At 43.0% G+C, this 22,383-nt stretch overlaps 1 protein-coding gene across 1 annotated transcript in view; it reads left to right on the top strand.

Moving 5' to 3' along the window:
* Positions 1 to 22,383, top strand: part of PTGR1 (prostaglandin reductase 1) — a 69,563-nt gene that overhangs the window by 28,601 nt on the left and 18,579 nt on the right. Inside the window, 4 exon segments of the mRNA XM_082656868.1 lie at positions 18,253 to 18,368; positions 19,758 to 19,803; positions 21,983 to 22,032; positions 22,035 to 22,149. Coding sequence (XP_082512994.1) covers positions 18,263 to 18,368; positions 19,758 to 19,803; positions 21,983 to 22,032; positions 22,035 to 22,149 — 317 coding nt within the window. The 5' untranslated portion in view covers positions 18,253 to 18,262.

Here is a 22,383-nt window from a genome sequence, read left to right on the forward strand (position 1 = left end):
TTGATGTATAATTGACATGCAGTATTATATTAGTTTCAGGCATACCATTTTAAAGTGAGTGTACGACCCAGTGGCATGAAGTACTTTCACAAAGTTGTGCAACCATCACCACGATCTAGTTTCAGAAACTTTCATCACTCCAGAAGGAAATCCTGTACCTATAAAGCACACATTTACTACTTCTTTCCTCTATACCCCTTAGAGTTCTCTTTTACCCCTTTTGGTTATTAACCATGACCAGCATCATCAAGGAGGATGCCTAAGCTGGGGTTAGAACTCTGAGAGAAGGTAAGACAAACTAGATGGCAACCAGGGAGGACCACAGAAGGGCCAGGCCAGGTAAGAGTCAGATGATAGACTAGTCATGGGGGTGCTACATCCTGGACAGAATTACCCTACTCAGAGAGGTGGACGATGTGTTTGAAAAGTGCTGACCTGCTCAGGTTTCATTTCATCTCTCTCATTGTAGAAAACTCCATGAAACAGAATCTAGAATAAAATATTAGGAAAACCACCAAATAGATAGTAAGTTGAAAACATGGATGGGATGCAAAAGTTCCTAGAAATATATAAAATGCCAAAAGTGATGCTTGTATAAACATTAAGGAAAAAGTCATCAGACTGTCATCAGACTGTTGATGACTGAAAAAGTCATCAGACTGTTCTCCTGAAAAGAACGAATTGTTACAAAAACAAATAGACAACTTTCAAAACCTGCCTACTCGTTTTATGAAGTTAGTGTAATATAGATTCCAAAACCAGATGAGGGTAATACAAGAAAATAATAACAGCTAATTGAATCCAACAGTATTTGTAAAAAGCCCTACATCTTGATCCAATAGGAATGGAACTGCAGCCACAGGGCTATCCCATTTGTCATGTTTTCCCCACAACCCTTTTTTTTAAAAATTTGGTTGTGCTGGGTCTTAGTTGCAGCAGATGGGCTCCTTCCTTGTGGCTCACGGGCTCCTTAGTTGTGGCTTGCGGCTCCTTAGTTGTGTCTTGAGGGCTCCTTAGTTGTGGCATGCGAACTCTTAGTTGCAGCATGCATGTGGGATCCAGTTCCCTGACCAGGGATAGAACCCGGGCCCCCTGCATTGGGAGCATGGAGTCTTAACCACTGAGCCACCAGGGAAGTCTCTTTCCCCACAACCGTTGTCCACAGAGCAGAACTACTTCTTTCCTGACTTTCTTTCCCAAGGCTGTACTAGAAGAAGCAGGGAGGCTTATCAATCACTGGTTCATTTCATACTAGAACCCGGGGAATGGGGTTTAAGAGCTATTACCTCCTGTGGCTCAACTGCTCAGGTAAAAACACATTCAATAAATCAACAAAACCCTAACACAATTAGGGTTGTGTTGACCGATATTAAATTATTTAAGCAATAACATCTGAAACCAAAACATCCTTATTATCTAATCTCTGGCCTTTGGCTCTATTTATTTTAGTCCAAATTTCAAGATTAGATGAGCAAACATGGGATTTTGAGATGTAACCTATACGTTCTATTCCTTATTTATCTCTTCCTTGGATTTCTTTATAAAAGGAGAAACGATGGCATAGTAAACAGTGATTTCCTCACAGACGATCTCTAGTCAAATGACCTCAGTGAGTTAGTAGACTTATAGCCTAAAACAGAGTTCATGATTAGCAACTTGATCACAGCTGAATTTTGGATTCTGGTAACTGAGATTGACCTCTACAGCATTTCTAAGTTTTGATAAACAGTATTGGAAAGTCATGTGGAATACAATTAATTTTCTAGTATCAATATGGACTTGAAACTTCCATAAACTTAATTTTATTTCATTTGACGTTAACTTGTCACAGACTAAGCACACATACTTATTCCAAAATAGAAGTCTCTATTAACAGTAACATTTGCAGATTTGCAAGTGCACTCGCAACTAATTCACACACATTGCAGGAAGTCTCAAAATCTTTCTTTTCCAAATGAAGAAAAAAATGCTCAATGCATATATAATTTAAAAATAAAATCACAGATTCAAAAGCTATCACAACTTGAGTATGTTGGTGACTTTTAACAATACAACACCAAAAGCACAATCCATGAAAGACACGATTGATAAGTTGGACTTCATTAAAATTTAAAAACTTCTGCTTTGTGAAAGACAGTGTTGAGAGAATGAGAAGACAAGCCACAAACTGGGAGAAAGTATTTGCAAAAGACGCATCTGATAAAGAACTGTTAGCCAAAATATACAGAGAACTCTTAAAACTCAACAATGAGAAAATGAAAGACCTGATTAAAAGATGGGCCAAAAAGCTTAAGAGACACCTCAACAAGGAAGATATACAGATGGCAAATAAACATATGAAAAGATGTGCCACATCGTATGTCATCAGGGAAATGCAAATTGAAACAACGAGATACCACTACACACCTACTAGAATGGCTAAAATCCGCAGCACCGACAGCACCAAACGCTGAGGGGGCTGGGCAGCCGTGGGAGCTCTCGCTCGCTGCTGGCGGCAGCGCGAAAACGTGCAGTCACTCCGGAAGGCAGCTCGGCATTTTCTTATGAAACTAAACATACTCTTACCTTACACTCCAGCAATTGCGCTCCCTGGTATTTACCCAGAGGAGTTCAAAATGTGTCCACACAAAAACTTGCATGTGGATGCTTGTAGCAGCTTATTCATAACTGCCCAAACTTGGAAGCACTAAGTTTGTCCTTCAGTAAGTGAATGGATAAATGTGGTACATCCAGGCGATGGAATAATATTCAGAGTTAAAAAGAAGTGAGCTATCAAGCCATGAAAAGACATGAAGGAAGCTTAAATGCATATTACTAAGTGAAAGAAACCGATTTGGAAAGGCTGCAGACTGTATGATTCCAACTATATGACATTCTGGAAAAGGCAAAACTATGGAGACAGCAAAAAAAAAAAAAAAATCAGTGGTTGTCAGGGGTTGGGAGAGGGAGGGATGAATAGACAAAGAACAGAGGATTTTTAGGGCAGTGAAAATACTCTGTATGATATTATAATGATGGATACATGTCATTATACATTTGTCCAAACAAATAGAATGTTATACAGGAATGAATGGATGAGCCCTAGTGTAAACTATGGACTTTGGGTGATTCGGGTTGTGTCACTGTAGATTCATCAGTTGTAACCAATGTCCCACTCTGGTGAGGGGATGTTGATAATGAGGGAGGCTGTGCATGTGGGGGAAAGGGGTGTATGGGAACTTGCTGTACCTTCCCCCCCTCAATTTTGTTGTGAACCTAAAACTGCTCTAAAAAATTGTCTGTAAATAAACACTAAGGCCATAATGCCTTAGCATTCAATAGATACTTTTTTTTTTTTTTTTTTTGCGGTACACGGGCCTCTCACTGCTGTGGCCTCTCCTGTTGAGAAGCGCAGGCTCCAGACGCACAGGCTCAGTGGGCATGGCTTATGGGCCCAGCCGCTCCGCGGCATGTGGGATCTTCCCAGACTGGGACACGAACCCGTGTCCCCTGCATCAGCAGGCAGACTCTCAACCACTGCGCCACCAGGGAAGCCCAAGGTTCCAGTACTTTTAACGGTGACCCATTCCCACAACCATTCCTCTGTGTGCTGGGATTTACCATGAGTCCAGCTTCTCTTGAATAACATTCTCTTGTTATCTATTCTGTGCCCTCATTGAATTTGGCGTGCCAAAGAATGGTAAAAGACAGAGTAGATACACTGGGTCCAAAGGGCCTTGGCCTGATGACTTGCATCCTTTGAAAGAACCCAAGTAGCTGTCCTCCAGCTTTAGACTTGGTCATGTGTAAATTGCGGTGGGAGAACCAGGCAGTGTCCACCACTTGGATTTTCTCTCTGGAGCTAGTACCAGTCATCATTTTTCTAATAGTGGTTGCCCCTCCAGAGGGTCTCCCTTCTTGGTGGCCTATATTCTCTTAGGAATGAGTCAGTCATCAAGATGTCAGTGGTGCTGAGTGGGTTGAGGAAGTAACAGGGGCAAAACTATAGTTGCTATGAAATAAGGTGTTCTGGAGGAAGACGCTGGGAATTGTGCATCGTATGCTGGAATGGTGAGGAAGGGGTCAACTGAGATCCTGGGGGAAGTTCAGAAATGCAAATTCTCTTCAAACCTTCTGCAGCTCTACCATTTGGCCACTGATTAGTGGTTTTGAATAATGGCCAGGTGGATTTAGATTCCAAAGGTCATTAATAGTACCCTTCAAACCAGAAGATAAGACAGGGGCCATGGTTGCATGGGGGAGCAGCTGGATGGTGCCGAGGTTGTGCAATAAGAAAACTATGAATTGGATCCTTTCAAATATTCATTTAGAGATGGGAGTGAAAAATGAAATTACTTTTTCTTTTGGCCACGTGGCTCATGGGGTCTTAGTTCCCTGACCAGGGATGGAACCCGGGCCCTTGGCCATGAAAGCACAGAGTCCTAACTACTGGACCACCAGGGAATTCCCTGAAATTACTTTTTAATTACTTTAATTAAATTACTTTTGGTTGACAAATTGCACTTCTTTAAACATGACTGCATGCTTCTGAACCCTGTAATTGTCAAGAACTGTGAAAGGGCTGAGATTTTTAACCTTCCTTTTGCCTGCCACACAGATGCTCGTAGAAGACTCAAAACTCCTGGGTCAGAGACAAAGGACTTTATTACTTACGGCACAGCAAGCAGCATGAGGTTCATGTTCATGTTGGTTTCCTCTTGCCACCCCTAAGTTCTCAGGGGAAAGACAGAGGGGCCCATGTGAATGCCATGCTTGCAGAGGATTTGCATCACAGCTGAGGAGCTCTGAGCTCAGGGAGCCCAAATCTTGATAATAGACATTTCCACCAAAGGGAGACATTATTACACTAGAAAGAAAACAAAACTGCCCCCTGCTCTGGAGGGAGACCCTGTATCTTCCAAGGCTGTTTGCTATACAAACATCTTGGAGAAAATAGTCCAGAACAAAGGTGGTCAGTGCCTCTGTTCCCAGGACATGCAGAAACATGGAGAATTGTCTCCCAACAAAAATAATAGTAGCTACACTCCTATAGCTTACTGTGCATTAAGAGCAGTTCTAAGTGCTTTGCTGCTTTATATACATTATCTCACTTAATCCTCACAATAACTCTGTGAGGTTATCCTCATTTCACAGATGAGAACATTGAATTTTATAATGATACAGAATTATACAGTCATGGAAATGATACAGAAATAGACAGTCATGGAAAGGGCATGATGTTTATTTTTAACAAGCCCCAAAGATTATTCTGATAGACACCAAACCTTAAGAATCACTAATTTAAAAGATAAGCATCACCTTTTTAATTCCATTCACTATTTAACAAAACTTTTTACTCTTCTCTATATTTATGCTTACCTAATAAAGCCAAGAATTTTATTTCCTTTTATTTAAAACATAGGATTTGGAGTTCTTACTGTGTAAGGAAGACAGAATCAAAAAGGAAAAAAGCATAGATTGTTTGCAATAAAAATGTTTAAAGAAAGTCCAAGCTTTGAAAGGACTGGCTCACTATATTAACAAACACAACATGTATTTAAATGAAAAGAAAATCACAAGATTGCCAACATTCCCAAGTTTACACTCAGTATGTTCCTAGTGGAAAAATATTTTTTCTCACGTGATTGTGATAGCCCTGAATGTTGCAAATCTGCAAAAGGTCAGCATTGAAAATGCTGCGGATGGATTTATGTCAGGGAGTAAGTATATAGCTTACAGGAAAAATTCAAGGGTCATTTATTTTGGCACTAAAAGTATGCAGGGTGAAAAAGAAGTTTGCAGGGTGATGACTCTGGGTTTTTGTTTGCTTGTTTGTTTACAGTTCAGAGCTTTCTTTACTGGATTGAGAAATGTGGTGTGCATCTTTCCCCACAATGGTGACGTGGCAAGGTGTCATTTGCATCCATGTATCTTTGGGAAGGGTTCCTTTTCCCAGTTTCGTTAATTTAAACCATTTGTCTAAACTATCTGTTTTTACTTATTTTTTCTTTCGAAGTCAATGTACTTTCATATTTTTTACAGTAATTACACAAGTTAATTAGACTGAGCAGCCTCCTCCTAGCAGGAGTCAGATGGCACACCCACCCAAAGGGCAGTGTGCAGGGAAAAAGGAAACCAACAGGGCCTGGGAAGACCCCTTGGGCCCAAAGGTGTCAGGGGAGGGAGGTGTGCCACGGGCTGCCTGAAGGAACTGTGGCTTTTGTTAGAAGGACACAGCCAGTCCAGTCCGAAGTGACCTATAGGGAGAATCAACACCAGACCGGCCCAAACCAAGCAGAAGCTTAGGGAAGGGGGCTGGATTTGTGAGAAGCAGGGTGGAGAGTGGATCTGGAGGGCAAATGGAGAAAATCTAAATAGGGTCAGCTTCCTGCCTCTCCTTGAAAGTGGGTGTTTTTTGTTGTCTTTTTTTTTTAATATATGTATTTATTTATTTTTGGCTGTGTTGGGTCTTTGTTGCTGCACGCGGGCTTTCTCTGGTTGCGGCAAGCGGGGGCTACTCTTCATTGTGGTGCGCGGGCTTCTCATTGCCGTGGCTTCTCATTGCCGTGGCTTCTCTTGTTGCCATGCGTGGGCTTTCTCTAGTTGAAGTGAGCAGGGGCTACTCTTTGTTGTGGTGCGCGGGCTTCTCATTGCCGTGGCTTCTCTTGTTGCGAAGCACGGGCTCTAGGCACACAGGCTTCAGTAGTTGTGGCACGTAGGCTCAGTAGTTGTGGCTCACGGGCTCTAGAGTGCAGGCTCAGTGGTTGTGGCGCACAGACTTAGTTGCTCCACGGCATGTGGGATCTTCCCAGACCAGGGCTCGAACCCATGTCCCCTGCATTGGCAGACAGATTCTTAACCACTGCGCCACCAGGGAAGTCCCAAAAGTGGGTGTTTTTGACTGCTTATTCCTATCACAAAGCACTTTGGTCCCTATATTAATAATTATAAACAATTATTTATACAGCCCTTTGAAGTTGGAGATTGTTTCCATGTACCTTGTGTCACAACTCTGTCAGGGACAAGAATATGTATGTATGATCCTGAGAAGAGATGTGACTTACCCAAAGGTACAAAGCAGGTAAGAGGCCAGGCCAGCCTTCAGATCAGATCTTCTGCTCTTCCCACCCAGAGACAAATGCCTGTGGGTCTTTCTGCACAGTCTTCAATAAGAAAAGTAAACATTGTTTTCATATACTCACCACTTAAAATAAGCAAATGAAGAAGACAAGGGTGATTTTTTTAAAAATCTTTAGTTAATATTAACCAAACAATAACGAATGAATTCCTGATTGATTCCCTAAATGAATTTCTTTCCTAGAAAATTGCCATGTCAGAGACTGATACAGAGAGTTTCTGCTCGAACTTGACTAGGACTGCATGGAGGCTCCCAATTTAAATTATCTTTCTTTCATTCAGCAAATGCACAAAAATACTGCACTGGTTTATGTTATTTTTAATGTTATAATAAGAAAACAAATTGTTACTGTATAATTTATGAGTTCTGTATCATTAGTAACTTCAACCTGAATAACAAGAGCATTCTAAAAATAATTTGCCTTCACCCAAAGTTCTTTTGGTTTAAACAGATTTAAAAAGCTTTGGGACAGATTTTATTCTATGATAATGAGAAGCTAGGGCAGATTTGAAATGTCTCTGAATCCTGCCTCCTTGCCTTCCAAAATTTGGGGGAATTTCTTTTCTTTTTTCCTTCCTCTTTTTGACTCCTTTCTTCCATCCCTCCTTCCTTCCATCCCTCTCTACCTCCCTTCTCCCTTCCTTCCTTCCTTCCTTCCTTATATCTACTCTGGGAAATAAGTTTTCCTGTGTTTCAGGTGCATACATCAAAGAGTCCCACTGAAAGGTGATCTGTAGTAATCTATATAATAGTAAGTCTATAATCTGTATTTTCTAGTTATTTGAAGGAAAATTTGAAACAGGTTTGCTGTTGTCCTGTTTCTCTCACACTTCCCTCTTGAATCTCTTTATCAATTTGTCTGTGTTTTCTTTTGGGGAGTGTTCTAATCCTTGGCGGTTAAAACTGCCTTAAAGGAACCCTCCTACACTGTTGGTAGGAATGTAAATTGGTGCAGCCACTATGGAGAACAGTATGGAGGTTCCTTAAAAAACTAAAAATAGAGCTACCATATGATCCAGTAGTCCCACTTCTGGGCATATATCCAGAGAACACAATAATTTGAAAAGATTCATGCACCCCAATGTTCATTGCACCACTATTTACAATAGCCAAGACATGGAAGCAACCTAAAGGTCCATTGACAGATGAATGGATAAAGAAGATGTGGTACATATATACAATAGAATGTTACTCAGCCACAAAAAAGAATGAAATAATGCCATTTGCAGCAACATGGATGGACCTAGAGATTATCATACTAAGTGAAGTCAGACAGAGAAAGACAAATATATGATATCACTTACATGTGGAATCTAAAAAAAATGATACAAGTGAACTTATTTACAAAACAGAAACAGACTCACAGAAGACAAACTTATGGTTACCAAAGGGGAATTGTGGGGTGGGAGGAGGGATAAATTAGGAGGTTGGGATTAACATATGCACACTACTATATATAAAATAGATAATCAACAAGGACCTACTATACGGCACAAGGAACTCTACTCAATACTCTGTAATAACCTATATGGGAAAAGAATCTGAAAAAAAAAATATATATATATATATGGATAACTGAATCACTTTCCTGTACACCTGAAACTAACACAACTTTGTAAATCAACTATACTCCAATATAAAATTTTAAAAAATAAAAAAAATAGTAATATACAAACTAAAAAAAAAGTGTTAAATACATACAATGAAATATTATTCAACCTTAAAAAAAGAAATCCTGTTACATAATACAACATGGATAAACCTTGAGAACATTACTCTTAAGTGAAGTAAGCTAGTCACAAAAAGACAAATACTGTATGATGTCACTTGTATAAGCCATCTCAAGCAGTCAAACTCATAGAAATAGACAATAGAATTGTGGATGCCAGGGTTTGGGGGTGGGGGAGAGGGGAATGGGGAGTTGTTCAGTGGGTACAGAGTTTCAGTTTTCCAAGATGAAAAAGTCCTAGAGATCTGTTACACAATAATGTGAACTATACACTTAAAAATGGTTAGAATAGTAAATTTTGTTACATTTTTCACAGCAAATTTTTAAAATGTAAAAAACATTCTTAGCTTGCAAACCATACAAAAATAGTAGGCTGGGGGACTTCCCTGGTGGTCCAGTTGTTAAGACTCCCCACTTCCACTGCAGGGGGCACGGGTTCAATCCCTGGTCAGGGAACTAAGATCCTGCATGCTTCACAGTGCAGCCAAAAAAGCAAAAACAGTAGGCTGGATTTGACCAGAGGGCCATATGTACTTTGCCAACTCTTGATCTAATCTGTAGGGCATATTCAAATTTCACAGTTGTTTCAATCATGCCCTTTATAGCTATCCTTTTGCCCCCAGCCCAATCCAGTTTCCTGCACTGCATTTAATTGTCATGTCTCTTTAGTCTCCTATAATCTAGAAAATCAATTCCTCAGTTTTCCCTTGACTTCAGCCTGGACACTTTTGAAGATTACCGGCTAGTTATTTTATAGAAGGTCCTACAATTGGAGTTGGTCTGATATTGCCTCATAATGAAATCCATGTTATGCATTTCTATCAGGATACCACAGAAATGATGTTGTGTGCTCGACACACAATAGAAAGCACAGATAATGTCCGTTTGCCTCAACACTGATGTTGACTTTGAACGGTTATCTGTCCTGTTATTCTACTGTAAAGTGACCTTTTCCCCTTTAATAAATAACTTGTGAAGAGATACTTTTAGACTTATTCTAGTCCTCCTCAAACTTTCACCTGCTTATCTAGCTTCCATGATTTTTGCCTGAATCAATTATTAATACAGTGGTTGCAAAATGGTGACATTCTAATTCCATCTTTCCACCCACATTTATTAGTTGGTATTCTATTGTAAGGAAGATCTTTTCCTTATCTCTACATTTATGAACTCATGGTAACTTATTTTATGGGTGATAAAATATGTTAATTACATTAACATATAATTGTTATTGTTAATCATATGGGCGCTAATATGTTAATTTTAAATTTGGGGGGGAGGATATACATTTTTGCCTATAATAACGTCTGTGGGGTTTTTTAATTTTATTTATTTTTTTAATTAACATATAGTTGATTTACAAAGTTGTGCCAACCTCGGCTGTACAGCAAAGTGACTCAGTTATACACATACATTCTTTTTGAATGTTCTTTTCCATTATGGTTTATCACAGGATATTGACTATAGTTCCCTGTGCTATACAGTAGGACCCTGTTGTTTAGCCATTCTTTGAATTTGTTTTGATGTTCAACTTGTCTTAGATTTGGCCTATTGCAGCTCCTTTAAGAGGGTTTCTATGTCCTTTTGACATGACCCCTATCCTTTTGTGTCCCCATCATATTTTACATACTTTCTTACTTGTACAAAATGATGTTTCAGGTTCATCTTTTATTTTCTCTGCCCCAGTCCCAGCACCTGCCATCATGAGGCAGAAAGAAGACTGCCATAGAATTGCATCAGACCTTAGCCAAGTGGATAGGAGGATGGCAGAGGGACTAAGAGGGAAAGCCAGGATGAGAGAGTGACATCCCAAGATGTTCAGTGTCTTTGGAAGCGAGCAGAACCCTGCAGGGACCCTCCCAAGTACAAAGGCCCCTCCATGTCCCCTGCCTCTTGTTTGTAGAAAAGCTGAAATCTCCCAGGCCTCCCTGAGTCCTAAATGAGCAGGCTCAAACAGTTAATGATGAGGACAATAGAATCACAGAATTCTTCAGTGTCTGATGCACATTCTGGAGTCATTTTACAGATACTATAACTGCCACCGGAGGGGAAAAGCTAACTGCATGATGACCAGACTGCAGCCATGACATAACGCTGCTCCATCTTGAGCAGTACTGAATGTATGGCTAGCACAATTCCAGGAACTGGCCTCAAGAGAATGGGATTAACACTACTGCTCATAATAATCTATAGCTTTGTGGGCATCAAAGTAATTGTAGCTTGTTCTGCCCATATATGTAAGCGGGCAACTAAAATTTTCAGCAAAGGGATGCTACAGACCCATGTCAACATTTTCCACTCTAAGAATACAGTGCCGTATGTCAGCATGAAGAAGTTACAGAAGACGGACCTTTGCCCATAATCCCGTAGAAATGGAATCATGTTCTGACAAGTGGGGATTTGTAAGCAGCTTTTGGCAGGAAAGAGCTCCCTGCAGGAGGCCCCTTTTGTCTTGTCTCTTTAGCAAAACTATATTGTAGCTAACCTTTAACCAGTCACCCCATGCTCTACTCATCTCCAGCCCAAGCACACCTTTCAAATGTTTTGATCACATTATACCTTGCCAAACTTTCTTTCCATAGTTCTTTCCATAGATCAAAGAAGTAGAAATGAATAATAAGTAATTAACAGATGACCAGCTCTCTTCCCCAGCTTCACCTTCAGTAATCTCACAAACAAACTCTGTGAACAGATAGCATAAAAAGAAAGATCACGAGGAGGCAACAAGCCTGCATGCAGTGGGAGATGGCTATGAGTCTGATCCCCTATCTCAGTGACTGAGATTACTTCCCTTTTTCCCTTTAGACACTTTCATGGCCAAGCAGAGTCTTCAGAGTTGGTTTTGGGACATGAGCCTACCTTCTCCCCAGATTGCCCAGTTTTCTGATTAAAGCAACTTTCCTTTCTACCAACAGTTGCCTCTTGAGTATTGGCTTTTGAGCAGCAAGCAGCCGAACCTGAGTTTGGTAACATATTTGCATGTCTCAAATAACATTATTGGGCTTCCCTGGTGGCGCAGTGGTTGAGAGTCCGCCTGCCGATGCAGGGGACGCGGGTTCGTGCCCCGGTCCGGGAAGATCCCACATGCCGCGGGGCAGCTGGACCCGTGAGCCATGGCCGCTGAGCCTGTGCGTCCGGAGCCTGTGCTCTGCAGCGGGAGAGGCCACAGCAGTGAGAGGCCCACGTACCACAAAAAATAAAAAAAAATTAAAAAATAAATAAAATAAAATAACATTATTGGGACTTCCCTGGTGGTCCAGTGAGTAAGACTCTGCTCTCCCAATGCAGGGGCCCCAGGTTTAAACCCCAGTCAGGGAACTGATCCCACATGCCTGCCGCAGCTAAGAGTTTGCATGCAGCAACTAAGAAGTCTGCATGCCACAACCGAGAAGTCCACATGCTGCAACTAAAAGATCCCACGTGCTGCAACTAAGAGCTGGCACAGCCAAAATAAATAAATATTTTAAAAAGGAAAAAGAATAAAATAACATTACTAATCATAGTTTACAGATATCCCATAAGTATGACCTTTCCTAAATTTGCTCTTACCTATTAGAGGAATCTGTCTTGCCTGTATTGGAAAGTAAAACAGAACAGTGAAAAGTATGGGGCTTTGGAGCTTGTTAACTCAGATTCAAATCTCAACCCTGCGACTGACTAGCAATGTGATTGTGTCTAAGTTATTTTACTTCTTAGAACTTCAGTTTCCTTAGGCTCTGAGGAAGATAATAAGAACAAGTGCTTCCCTGAAGTGTTATAAGGACAAGAAATGCTAGGTACCAAGCTCTTCTCTAGGATAAGGCTCACAGTTGGTGCTGCACCAATGTATCTCCTAGTACTGTGGGAAGAGGCATAATCATCCTCCCCTGAAATGCAGTGTCTTACATGTATTAAGGGGCTCTTTCAATCATGAGAATAATATTACTACCCAGTTTTATAATTATTTCCCAAGCATTATCTTACCAGGCCAATGCAATGGAAGTTGTAGAGAAGGAAGAGGAGATGAGTGTCTATTCTGAAAGTGCGTTGCCATAGAAAAACGTCAGAAGGAATCCTCCCCAGAGAACAAGGACTTTTGCTTCTTACACTGTATGCATCTGTAGTGTCTGAATTATTTGACAAGATGCATCCTCTTATTACTTCTGTGATTGTATTTAACAGTGAATTGTTCCCTCAGCTAGCTAGATCAGAGCTCTCTGAACCCTAAGGCTGGAGGACTGAACTGAATTTGGTTTTGTCTCAGAGCAAAGTAAGGGAAAATGCTCTCCCTTGACCTTTTCCCCACATTCTAATTCTGTCTGTGATGACTTAACAACCATGACTTAGCTTAATCACCATGACTTGGCAAATTTCAGTGATTAAGCCTGACAGAGTCACAATGACTGGGATCCTGTTTGACCTGGTGTGGCCAAATCTTATCCATACCTTCTATTTGAAATCAAGTGGGTAAATGTATTTTTTTTTAAAAAAAACAAATAAACAAAAAATGAGTAAATGTTTGAGGGATACTTTGTTCCAGGCACTTTATTGCTATAATTCTTATTGCTTTCCAAAGACTTTTCACACCAGTGATTTTGTTAACACTTCCAGTGTCCAATAACAAAGAGTGTCTTTCTCATCTCTGATTCTCTGATATACCTGAAACATGCTTTGTTCACAGCTCAATATTTTTAAATATTTAATTTTTAAAAAGTCATTATAGAGAAGAGAGGAAGGAAGATGTTTAGGGGGCTTGCTACTTGCCAGTCCTTTATGTCCCATGTCACACAATCTTTACAACAATCCTGTTTAACAGTGTAGTGGACATGACAGATGTTTCCCTAAAATCCACTCCACATATGCCACATACGCCAGGTAAGCTTTGGAAACACACCTCACAGGCAGAGGGGACTTCCTGACCAATTGCCATGATATTCCTCTCTTCATCTGGAAGAAGGATGGACTTCATCAGTTCTCACCAGGGAACCAGGGAGGCACAGGCTCACCTGCTGCATTTGCAGGGGGTCAGGGCTGGATTCAGTGGTTCCAGAAACCCAAACTACAGTGGCTTAAAAAGCACTTTGTTTTCATGTAACAAGGAGTCCAAAGAAGGAAGTCCAGGGCTCATGCAACTACTTAGGAAACCAGACATCTTTTCCCTTTCTCTACTGCCACCTGTCGTGAGTGGCTCCATGGTCACAAAATGTTTGTTGCACCACTGGGCAGCATCTCCACATTTCAGGCAGGAAGAAGGGCAAAGGACAAAAAATGCATGTCTATTGAGTTTCTCCCTTTTTATTTTAATTGGGAAACAATAAGTTTCCTAAAAGCCCTACCCATTAGATTTCTGCTTGTCTCATTGACCAGAACTATGTCAAAATCCCAGCTACAAAGGAGCCTGGAAGCAGAGTTCTTTAACTGGGTACACAGCTACCCTAAACAAAATTGGGGTATGTATGTAGGAAGGACAAAGAGGATATTGGATATTGGACAGGCAACCAACATGGTCTGCCACTGGATATACCAGGCGTGAAATCTTTTTCAAAGTCTTTATATCTGGCTCTCTGCCATTAAGTGTACATACTTATTACTTTGGTTACTTTGCAATATTTCTGTTAGAGAATAGAGGAAACCATACATTTTCTGAGCCCCAAATGGGAAAGCATATGTTGCAACTGGATGTCACCACTTGGGCCAATGTCTCAGATAAAAAGAGGGAAGCAGGTTGTCTTGTGTCCATGGCACTGGACTGTAGTTTGCTACAGAGGTTTTGACCTCTCTCTACCCTCTGTCTGCTAAGAAGATGGGGGAGGGGTGTCTTGATTTCCTCACTGCGTATTTCATTTTGGACTGAGGGCCAGAGGGTTGAGTTCTTCATACTCATCAGAGTTTACAGTGTATTATCACCACTGGTCTGCCAAATTCTCTCTCACCCTCTGTCTCTCATTAATTTATGTGCCTTTAAAAAGCAATCCCCATTCCCTACTCTTCTCCTCCTGATACCACAGGCAACTATTGTGATGTATTTAATATGTAGTTTGTATTTTTTGTAAATGTTCTTGCATAATGTGCACTGAGGGCTCATACTTTTAGTTTATAGAAGTGATATCGGGTCACACACTTCTTTCTGTTCCTCATGCAGCTTTGTGTTTTTAGGATCCATCCAGGTTGCTTTATGTCCATCTAACCCAGTGCTTCTGATAGCTGCATAATACCTCCCAGGGTACATCCACCACACTTTACCCATACGCTCTGTTATGAGCTGAATTATGTTCTCCCAAAATTCATGTGTTGAAACCCCAAACCTAGAACCTCAGAATATCATCATTTTTGGAGATAGGAATTTAATGAGGTAATTAAGTTTAAGCGAGATCATATGAGTGGGCTGTAATCCATGTATCTGGAGACAGGGCTTTTTTTTAAAATTTATTTATTTTTGGCTGCTTTGGGTCTTCATTGCTACAGGAAGGCGAGCGGGGGCTACTCTTCGTTGCGGTGCGTGGGCTTCTCATTGCGGTGGCTTCTGTTTGTGGCGGAGCACGGGCTCTAGGCACGCGGGCTTCAGTAGTTGTGGCTCGCAGGCCCTAGAGCACACGCTCAGTAGTTGTGGCACACGGGCTTAGTTGCTCTGCAGCATGTGGGATCTTCCTGGACCAGGGCTCGAACCCACGTCCCCTGCATTGGCAGGCGGATTCTTAACCACTGCGCCACCAGGGAAGTCCCAGGAGACAGGGCTTTCAAAGAGCTGATTAAATCCAACTGAGACTGTTAGGTAAGGTTATAATCCAATATGACTGGTGTCCTTAAAGAAGAGAGAGAGACACCTGGGATGTATGTGCACTGAGAAAAGGCCATGTGAAGACAGAAAGAAGGCCGCCATCTGCAAGCCAAGGGGCAAGGGTTCAGGAAAAACCAAACCTGCCAACACTTTGATCTTGGACTTCCAGCCTCCATAGCCATGAGGAAATAAACGTCTGTTGTTTAAGCCACCGAGTCTATGGTATTTGTTATGGCAGCCCTAGCAATCCAATATACACTCTTTCAGAGACATCCAGATTTCTTTCAACTCCTTTGTGGAAAGTTTTTGAAGCCAGCAAACAATCTTTCCTGCGAATCTGGCAATACTGTATAGCTAACATCTGATATTACTTAACGCTATCCTCTTGGAGTTCTGAATCTTTCACTCAGTGCCTTGTTAAAAAGAATCCTATCCCTGATTTAGATAACCCAGGCCTAAGATTTTCAGTCTGGGAAAATAAAAAAATAAGATGCAGAGTACCAGCTTTAAAATGATCACGTGTTTGTGAAAACGGGGTGGGGGGGGGAACCTTCTAAGTGAATATGTCTGAACGACTGTGGAGAAGAGAGGGAAAGGGTCAACACTGGACTGGTTAACATCTGTTACCTTTCGGAGAGGGTAATGCAGGAGAAAGGGCGGTGTTCTTTAAACATCTTTGCATTATTTCACTGTTTATATGACCGACCAGGATTGGGCTCGGAGTTGGGGGTATACAATTGAATGACGCAGTGTGGGGTGCCTGGGACTGACTCAGGGCCAGTGGGGAAGTCAAAAGATTGTTACCAGGATCTAGTGTTTATTGAGCTTACCACGCGCCAGTATTAGTCTAAGCACTTGGTGTTAACTCATTTTATTCTTTAAAAAGACTTAATTTTCATAAAGCACTACTCTTATCCCGATCTTGCAGATGGGTCAATTAGGCAGGAGGGGGTTAAGTAGCTCATTCAGAGCTGCACCGTTAGGAAGTGGTGGGCGCAGGCTTGGAACCGAGCCCGGGCACCTTTGCCTTGCGCACACCGCCTCCCTGGATCCACCTTTCCTCCAGGAGTCGGCGGGGAAAGGCCCTACCAAGGGCTGGGTGTTGCAGGGCTGCGGCGGGGTGGGGCGCCCTAGCTGCAGGGGCGCTAACTCCTGCCCGGGAGAGTCTGAGACTCACTGAGTAGGTGAGCCTTGAATTGGCTCTTGCAGGGTAAAGAGGTGTTCATCAGGGAGACTGGGGGCAGGCGGGCACGGGGCCAGCACCCGAGTGCCAGGGTCGGGGCGTGGACGCCGGGCAAGCTGCGGGACTGAGGAGGAGCCCCCCGGCCGCGGCCGCTGGGGGAACCCGCCTTCGTCCCCCTGCTCCCTTTAGGTAATGGAGCCTGCGGACGTTGGTAAGTAAATATCCCCACCCCACAGTTTTAGAATCTAGACTCCCCTGTGGCGGAGCGTTTGCGTGCTGCTCGCCCTCTCCTAGTGCTGAGTAACCTCTGCGTCTTGCCCTCGGAAGAAACTTGGAAGCAGGACGCCCGGGCCGATGCTTCCTGGCCCGTGCAGGTTCTTGGAGAGATCGGAGACGGCTGCCGGAGGGAAGGGCGTGGCCTGGCAGTATTTTGGGTGCCTGGCATAGCTGCCTGCACCTGGGAGGGGGCTGGCGAAGGAACGTGCGGGACTACAAAAGTGGGACAAGTGTGGAAGGAGAAGAAAGGCAGGGGTCGGAATTCATTTAACGGACGGGTATGGGCGCGGCGAGGAGGTGGGATCCGGGGGCGAGTGCGCCTGGGCCGGGCATCCCACCTGGCCCCTTTCCTCTAGCGGGGGGGGCTCGTCCTGATCCTCGCCTGCCTCTGCAGTCGCGCCCTTTCCACGGGTGCTTCTGGACTTATGGCGAGTCCAGAATTCTCAGCGGCTGCCTTTTTTGGGAAAAAAAGACAAGTAGGAACAGGAAGGTTTCGGGTCGAACCACCTCGATCGCTCCAAGCAAAATGCCCTGAGAGCTCAGGGCCGCCTGAATCATCTTCTCTTGGCCTTGTCTGCAGGCAAGTTTAAACCCAAACAGACCCAAATTGACTTCCCCGTTGGTGCCAAAGAAAACTCGCGCCTGAAAATGGGGCTGAGCGCAGCGCCACCCGGCGGCTGTCAGATGTTCCTGAGACTGCTTGCCTTAGAACGCAGCGCTCTGGCCCTTGGAAAAGATGTGCATGGACGTCGGTTCTTTGTGTTTGATGCTTTTTCTTAGAATTCGCTTCATATGAGGAGAGAAATGGGGTATTTGCACTCCAGGTAGTTGTTCAGTGCCCTAGCGAAACCTTAGCAGTGGCTAGGAAGAATTCGTGTGGGTTAACATTGTTCCTTGCCTTGGAGACTTCTAAGGTAGCCTCAGTTTCCTCTTCTGCACAACTGTGCACTGGCAATGATAATAATACCTATCTTATAGGGAGATTATGAGGGTAAACTGAGATGATAAGTATGACGTGCTTAACACACCAATAGAAACAGTGAATACTACTAAATAAACGTGATTGACGTTAAACGATAATGGTAAAGTTGATGACGGGTAGACCCTGCTGTGTGGCCTCAGTGCAACACTTGGGAGCCATAAGAATCCAGTCACTTCATGGCATTGACTACATGTTCACTGTGTTCTAGGAGCTTCAGGATGGTTCATGCTAAGAGCTGGACCCTGAAGAAACACTTCGTAGGCCACCCTACTAATAGTGACTTTGAACTGAAGACAGTCGAACTCCCACCCTTAAAAAATAGAGGTAAGTCATACTCATTACATTTAAGTTGGAAGAGACTATATCAGTTTGCCTTTGCTGGGTAACAAACTACCTCCACATTTATTGACTTCAAACAACAATCATTTATTAGTTCACAATTCTGTGGGTTGGCAGTTTGGGCTGGGTTAAGTTGGTGGGCCTTGTGTAGGTCTCATCTGGGCTAAATGGTTAACTTAGGATGGTCATCACTCACATGTCATGTTAGCCGGCTTTCTGCTCAGGTGCACGCCTCACTTCTCCTCTCTGTGGCCTCTCTAGCTGGCTGGTTTGAGCTCTTTGTTTTCACTGTGATTTCATAAATCTAGAGCAGCAGGAATTGGCAAGATCCAATATGCAAGCACTTTTCAAACTTCTACTTATATCATCTTTGCTAATATGATGTTCATCAAAGCAAGCCCAGATTCAAGGTATGGCAGTAGACTTCTTGATGGGAGGACGGGAAAGAAGCCCACACACAGGGATGGGTGGTATCTGTGGCCCTTGTGCAAACGGCCGCAGAGACCTTTTCAAGGCTGTGTGTGTGAAGCCTCAATGTCAAGTTAGAAGATCCCTCTACTTCCCTTGAAACTTCCCTGAAACGCATGCTTGGGTGCATTGTTCTTCCTGACTTTCGCTAGCCCATGAGGAGAATTTCCTCTCTGTCCCAGTGAGCCCCACGATGACAGTAGGGCAAGAACTGCCTAGCAGCAGTGTGAAGACCTCAGACTATCCCTGTGAGTAGACAATATCCCTGCAGAAATTGAAGGGAGAGAAATGGCGACACATCCCATCACATGTTTGGAGATAAGCTTTGCAGAGCACTTGCTAAAGGGTGTCTTTAAGGGCTATTTTCAGGTAGGTAAGCTTTGAGAAAAGGGCGTGCAATCAAGTAGCATGGCAAAGTTATCGATCCCATCTAGGTTGGGATAACCTGGAACTCAGAACCAAAATTCCCGAGGATGGGTGCATGAGGGTCACTCCAGCAAAATGCATGTATTTTTTAATACTAACTGAGGCTGGTAATAAAACCCTATGTGAGCCCTGTAACACAGTGGTTACAGATGTGGCCCTGGTCAAAATACTTAACCTAAGCTTAAATAAAATGGAAACAATAATTGTTCAGAACATCGTGTGAAATAATCTATGTAAAGCATGGAGTGAGTGCTGAGTAAACAAACATAATTTTAAATTTTATTTAAAAATTTAAAAAATAATTTTTACTTCTATTAACTGGACTGAGCCCAAGGTGAGAGCTCTTCTTGGCTCTTCAGTAGGAAGCACAGATGAGAGGGCAACCCTGAAGCAGAGAGATTGTCTGTGTTTATTTAGAAGGCCAGAGACGAGGCATCAGGCCAGGGTTTCTAATTGCCTGTGGAATGCTTTATTTTGTAGAGGTCCTGCTGGAAGCTTTGTTCTTCACTGTGGATCCTTATATGAGGTATTATTTTCCTCCAGAAAATTCTTATGTTGTGCACTGGACTCTAGTTTGACGTGGTCAATCTTTTAAAATATCCAGCTGATTCAAGACACTATGGCTTCCCCGTTTCTCCCAGAAGGATGTCAGTGATGGGATTCACGGATGCTCATCTTTTTCAGGCGAAAGTCTGAGCGGAGCAGTGAGGGATTACACTGGCCCCTTTACTTTACAACCATCCCCTATCTTCATGTGCGCAATTTACCTCTCATTGGTCACCAGAATTCCTTCCCAAAAACTTAAAAGAAGAAAGAAGCCAAGCTCGAATTTCTCCATTTCACTACTGGCAAATAATTTGGGTAGAGAAAGACGCTAAGACTAAAATTAGGTTTTCTTGCCTTTCCTTTACCTATATTCTTTTAATTTAGGTAATCTGCAGTCGACTCAAACGTGTGTACTCAGTAAACAGTTCAGGGAGAGGAGAGAATACACGCTTTCACTGGCCACTGACTCAGTAACTTTTTGCCTAGGTAAACAATGCAGCCATCATTCTTTTAAATAATTTTTTTCATAGTTGATGGTAGAGATTAAAATCTAAAGTGAGGGCTTCCCTGGTGGCGCAGTGGTTGAGAGTCCGCCTGCTGAGGCAGGGGACACGGGTTCGTGCCCCGGTCCAGGAAGATCCCACATGCCGCGGAGCGGCTAGGCCCATGAGCCGTGGCCGCTGAGCTTGCGCGTCCGGAGCCTGTGCCCCGCAACGGGAGAGGCCAAAACAGTGAGAGGCCCGAGTACCGCAAAAAAAAAAAAAAAAAAAAAAAATCTAAAGTGAAAAATATGTTTCCAAATGTTAACTAGCATCCCTTTTTGTGTATCTAGTGTTTTGGGTAACAAGTACCCAGTGGTACCTGGCTTATGTTTTTTTGTTTTGTTTTTTTTTTTTATTAATTTTTATTGGAGTATAGTTGCTTTACAATGTTGTGTTAGCTTCTACTGCACAGCAAAACGAATCAGCCATACATATACATATACCCCCTCCCTTTTGGGTTTCCCTCCCATTTAGGACACCAGAGTGCATTAAGTACAGTTCCCTGTGCTATACAGTATGTTCCCATCAGTTGTCTCTTTTACACATAGTATCAATAGTATGTATGTGTCAATCCCAATATCCTAATTTCTCCCACCCCCCCGCTTTCCCCCTTGGTATCCATACGTTTGTTCTCTACATCTGTGTCTCTATTTCTGCTTTTCAAATAAGGTCATCTATACCATTTTTCTAGATTCCACATATATGCGTTAATATACGATATTTATTTTTCTCTTTCTGACTTACTTCACTCTGTATGACACTCTCTAGGTCCATCCACATCTCTACAAATGACCCAGTTTTGTTCCTTTTTATGGTTGAGCAATATTCCATTGTATATATGTACCACATCTTCTTTATCCATTCCTCTGTTGATAGACATTTAGGTTGCTTCCAACAGTGGGGGTGGAAGGCAGGTTGCATTGGGTTATCAAGTGAATGGGAAGTGAAGAAATTTGGCTGTTAAAAGAAGAGAGAGAGGGGCTTCCCTGGTGGCGCAGTGGTTGAGAGTCCGCCTGCCGATGCAGGGGACATGGGTTCGTGCCCCGGTCTGGGAGGATCCCACATGCCGCGGAGCGGCGGGGCCCGTGAGCCATGGCCGCTGGGCCGGCGCGTCCAGAGGCTGTGCTCCGCAGTGGGAGAGGCCACAGCAGTGAGAGGCCCGTGTAACGCAAAAAAAAACAAACAAACAAAAAAAAAAAAAAAAGGAGAGAGAGAGACAAGGTAGAGATAGGATGAGATTGTAAGAAAGGGACAGTAAGAGAGGAGAATGTTGAGGATTCAAAAGAGAGGAAGGGCTAAGAAATGGAGGGTAGCCTCTGAAGAAGAGAAGAGGCTGATGTCCAGATCACCTCGAGCCAGAGGATGAACACCTCTTGCTTAGAAGAGTGAGTGACGACAGGGACAGATGCTGGACCAGTCGAGAATTCCTCTCTGAGGGCCCATATTTTTCCTTGAGGAGGAGACACCAATGGCTAAGAATTCAGATGGAGAGATGTGGTAGGGTATTAAATCACGGAACGTGAAACTCAATACCCCTTTGTGACCACTAACCATGCAGCATCGGACTCACTTGAAAGGAAAGGGGTTTCCCGTATCTGAATGTGCTGTCCCTTTCAGGGTTGTGGAAAGTAAGAACTCAGCCTTCCCAACAGGAACAACTGTAGTGGCTCCTTCGGCTGGACGGCGCACTCCATTTCTGATGGGAAAAACCTGGAAAAGCTGCTTGCAGAGTGGCCGGACACGTTACCACTGTCTTTGGCTCTGGGAATGGTTGGCATGCCCAGGTGAGTTTCATGGGTTTATTTCACTCATTTGAATCCCTGATATCCTGGTTTTCCAAAATGGTTGGTCCAGAACTTGATCAACGAGAAGAGACTCGAGACGTTCTAGGCTCAGGGACTGATTAGAAAGGATGATGGGACTAAGAAGGGAAGAAGAGGGGCTAGAGTTAGCCTTGGGACTGAAGGAGAGAGAGGGGAAATCAGGTACAAAGAGAAAGTGCTGGTGAGGGGCAGCAT

The sequence above is a fragment of the Grampus griseus genome, assembly GCF_964374135.1.
Source record: "Grampus griseus genome assembly, chromosome: 6".
Classification (NCBI taxonomy): domain Eukaryota; kingdom Metazoa; phylum Chordata; class Mammalia; order Artiodactyla; family Delphinidae; genus Grampus; species Grampus griseus.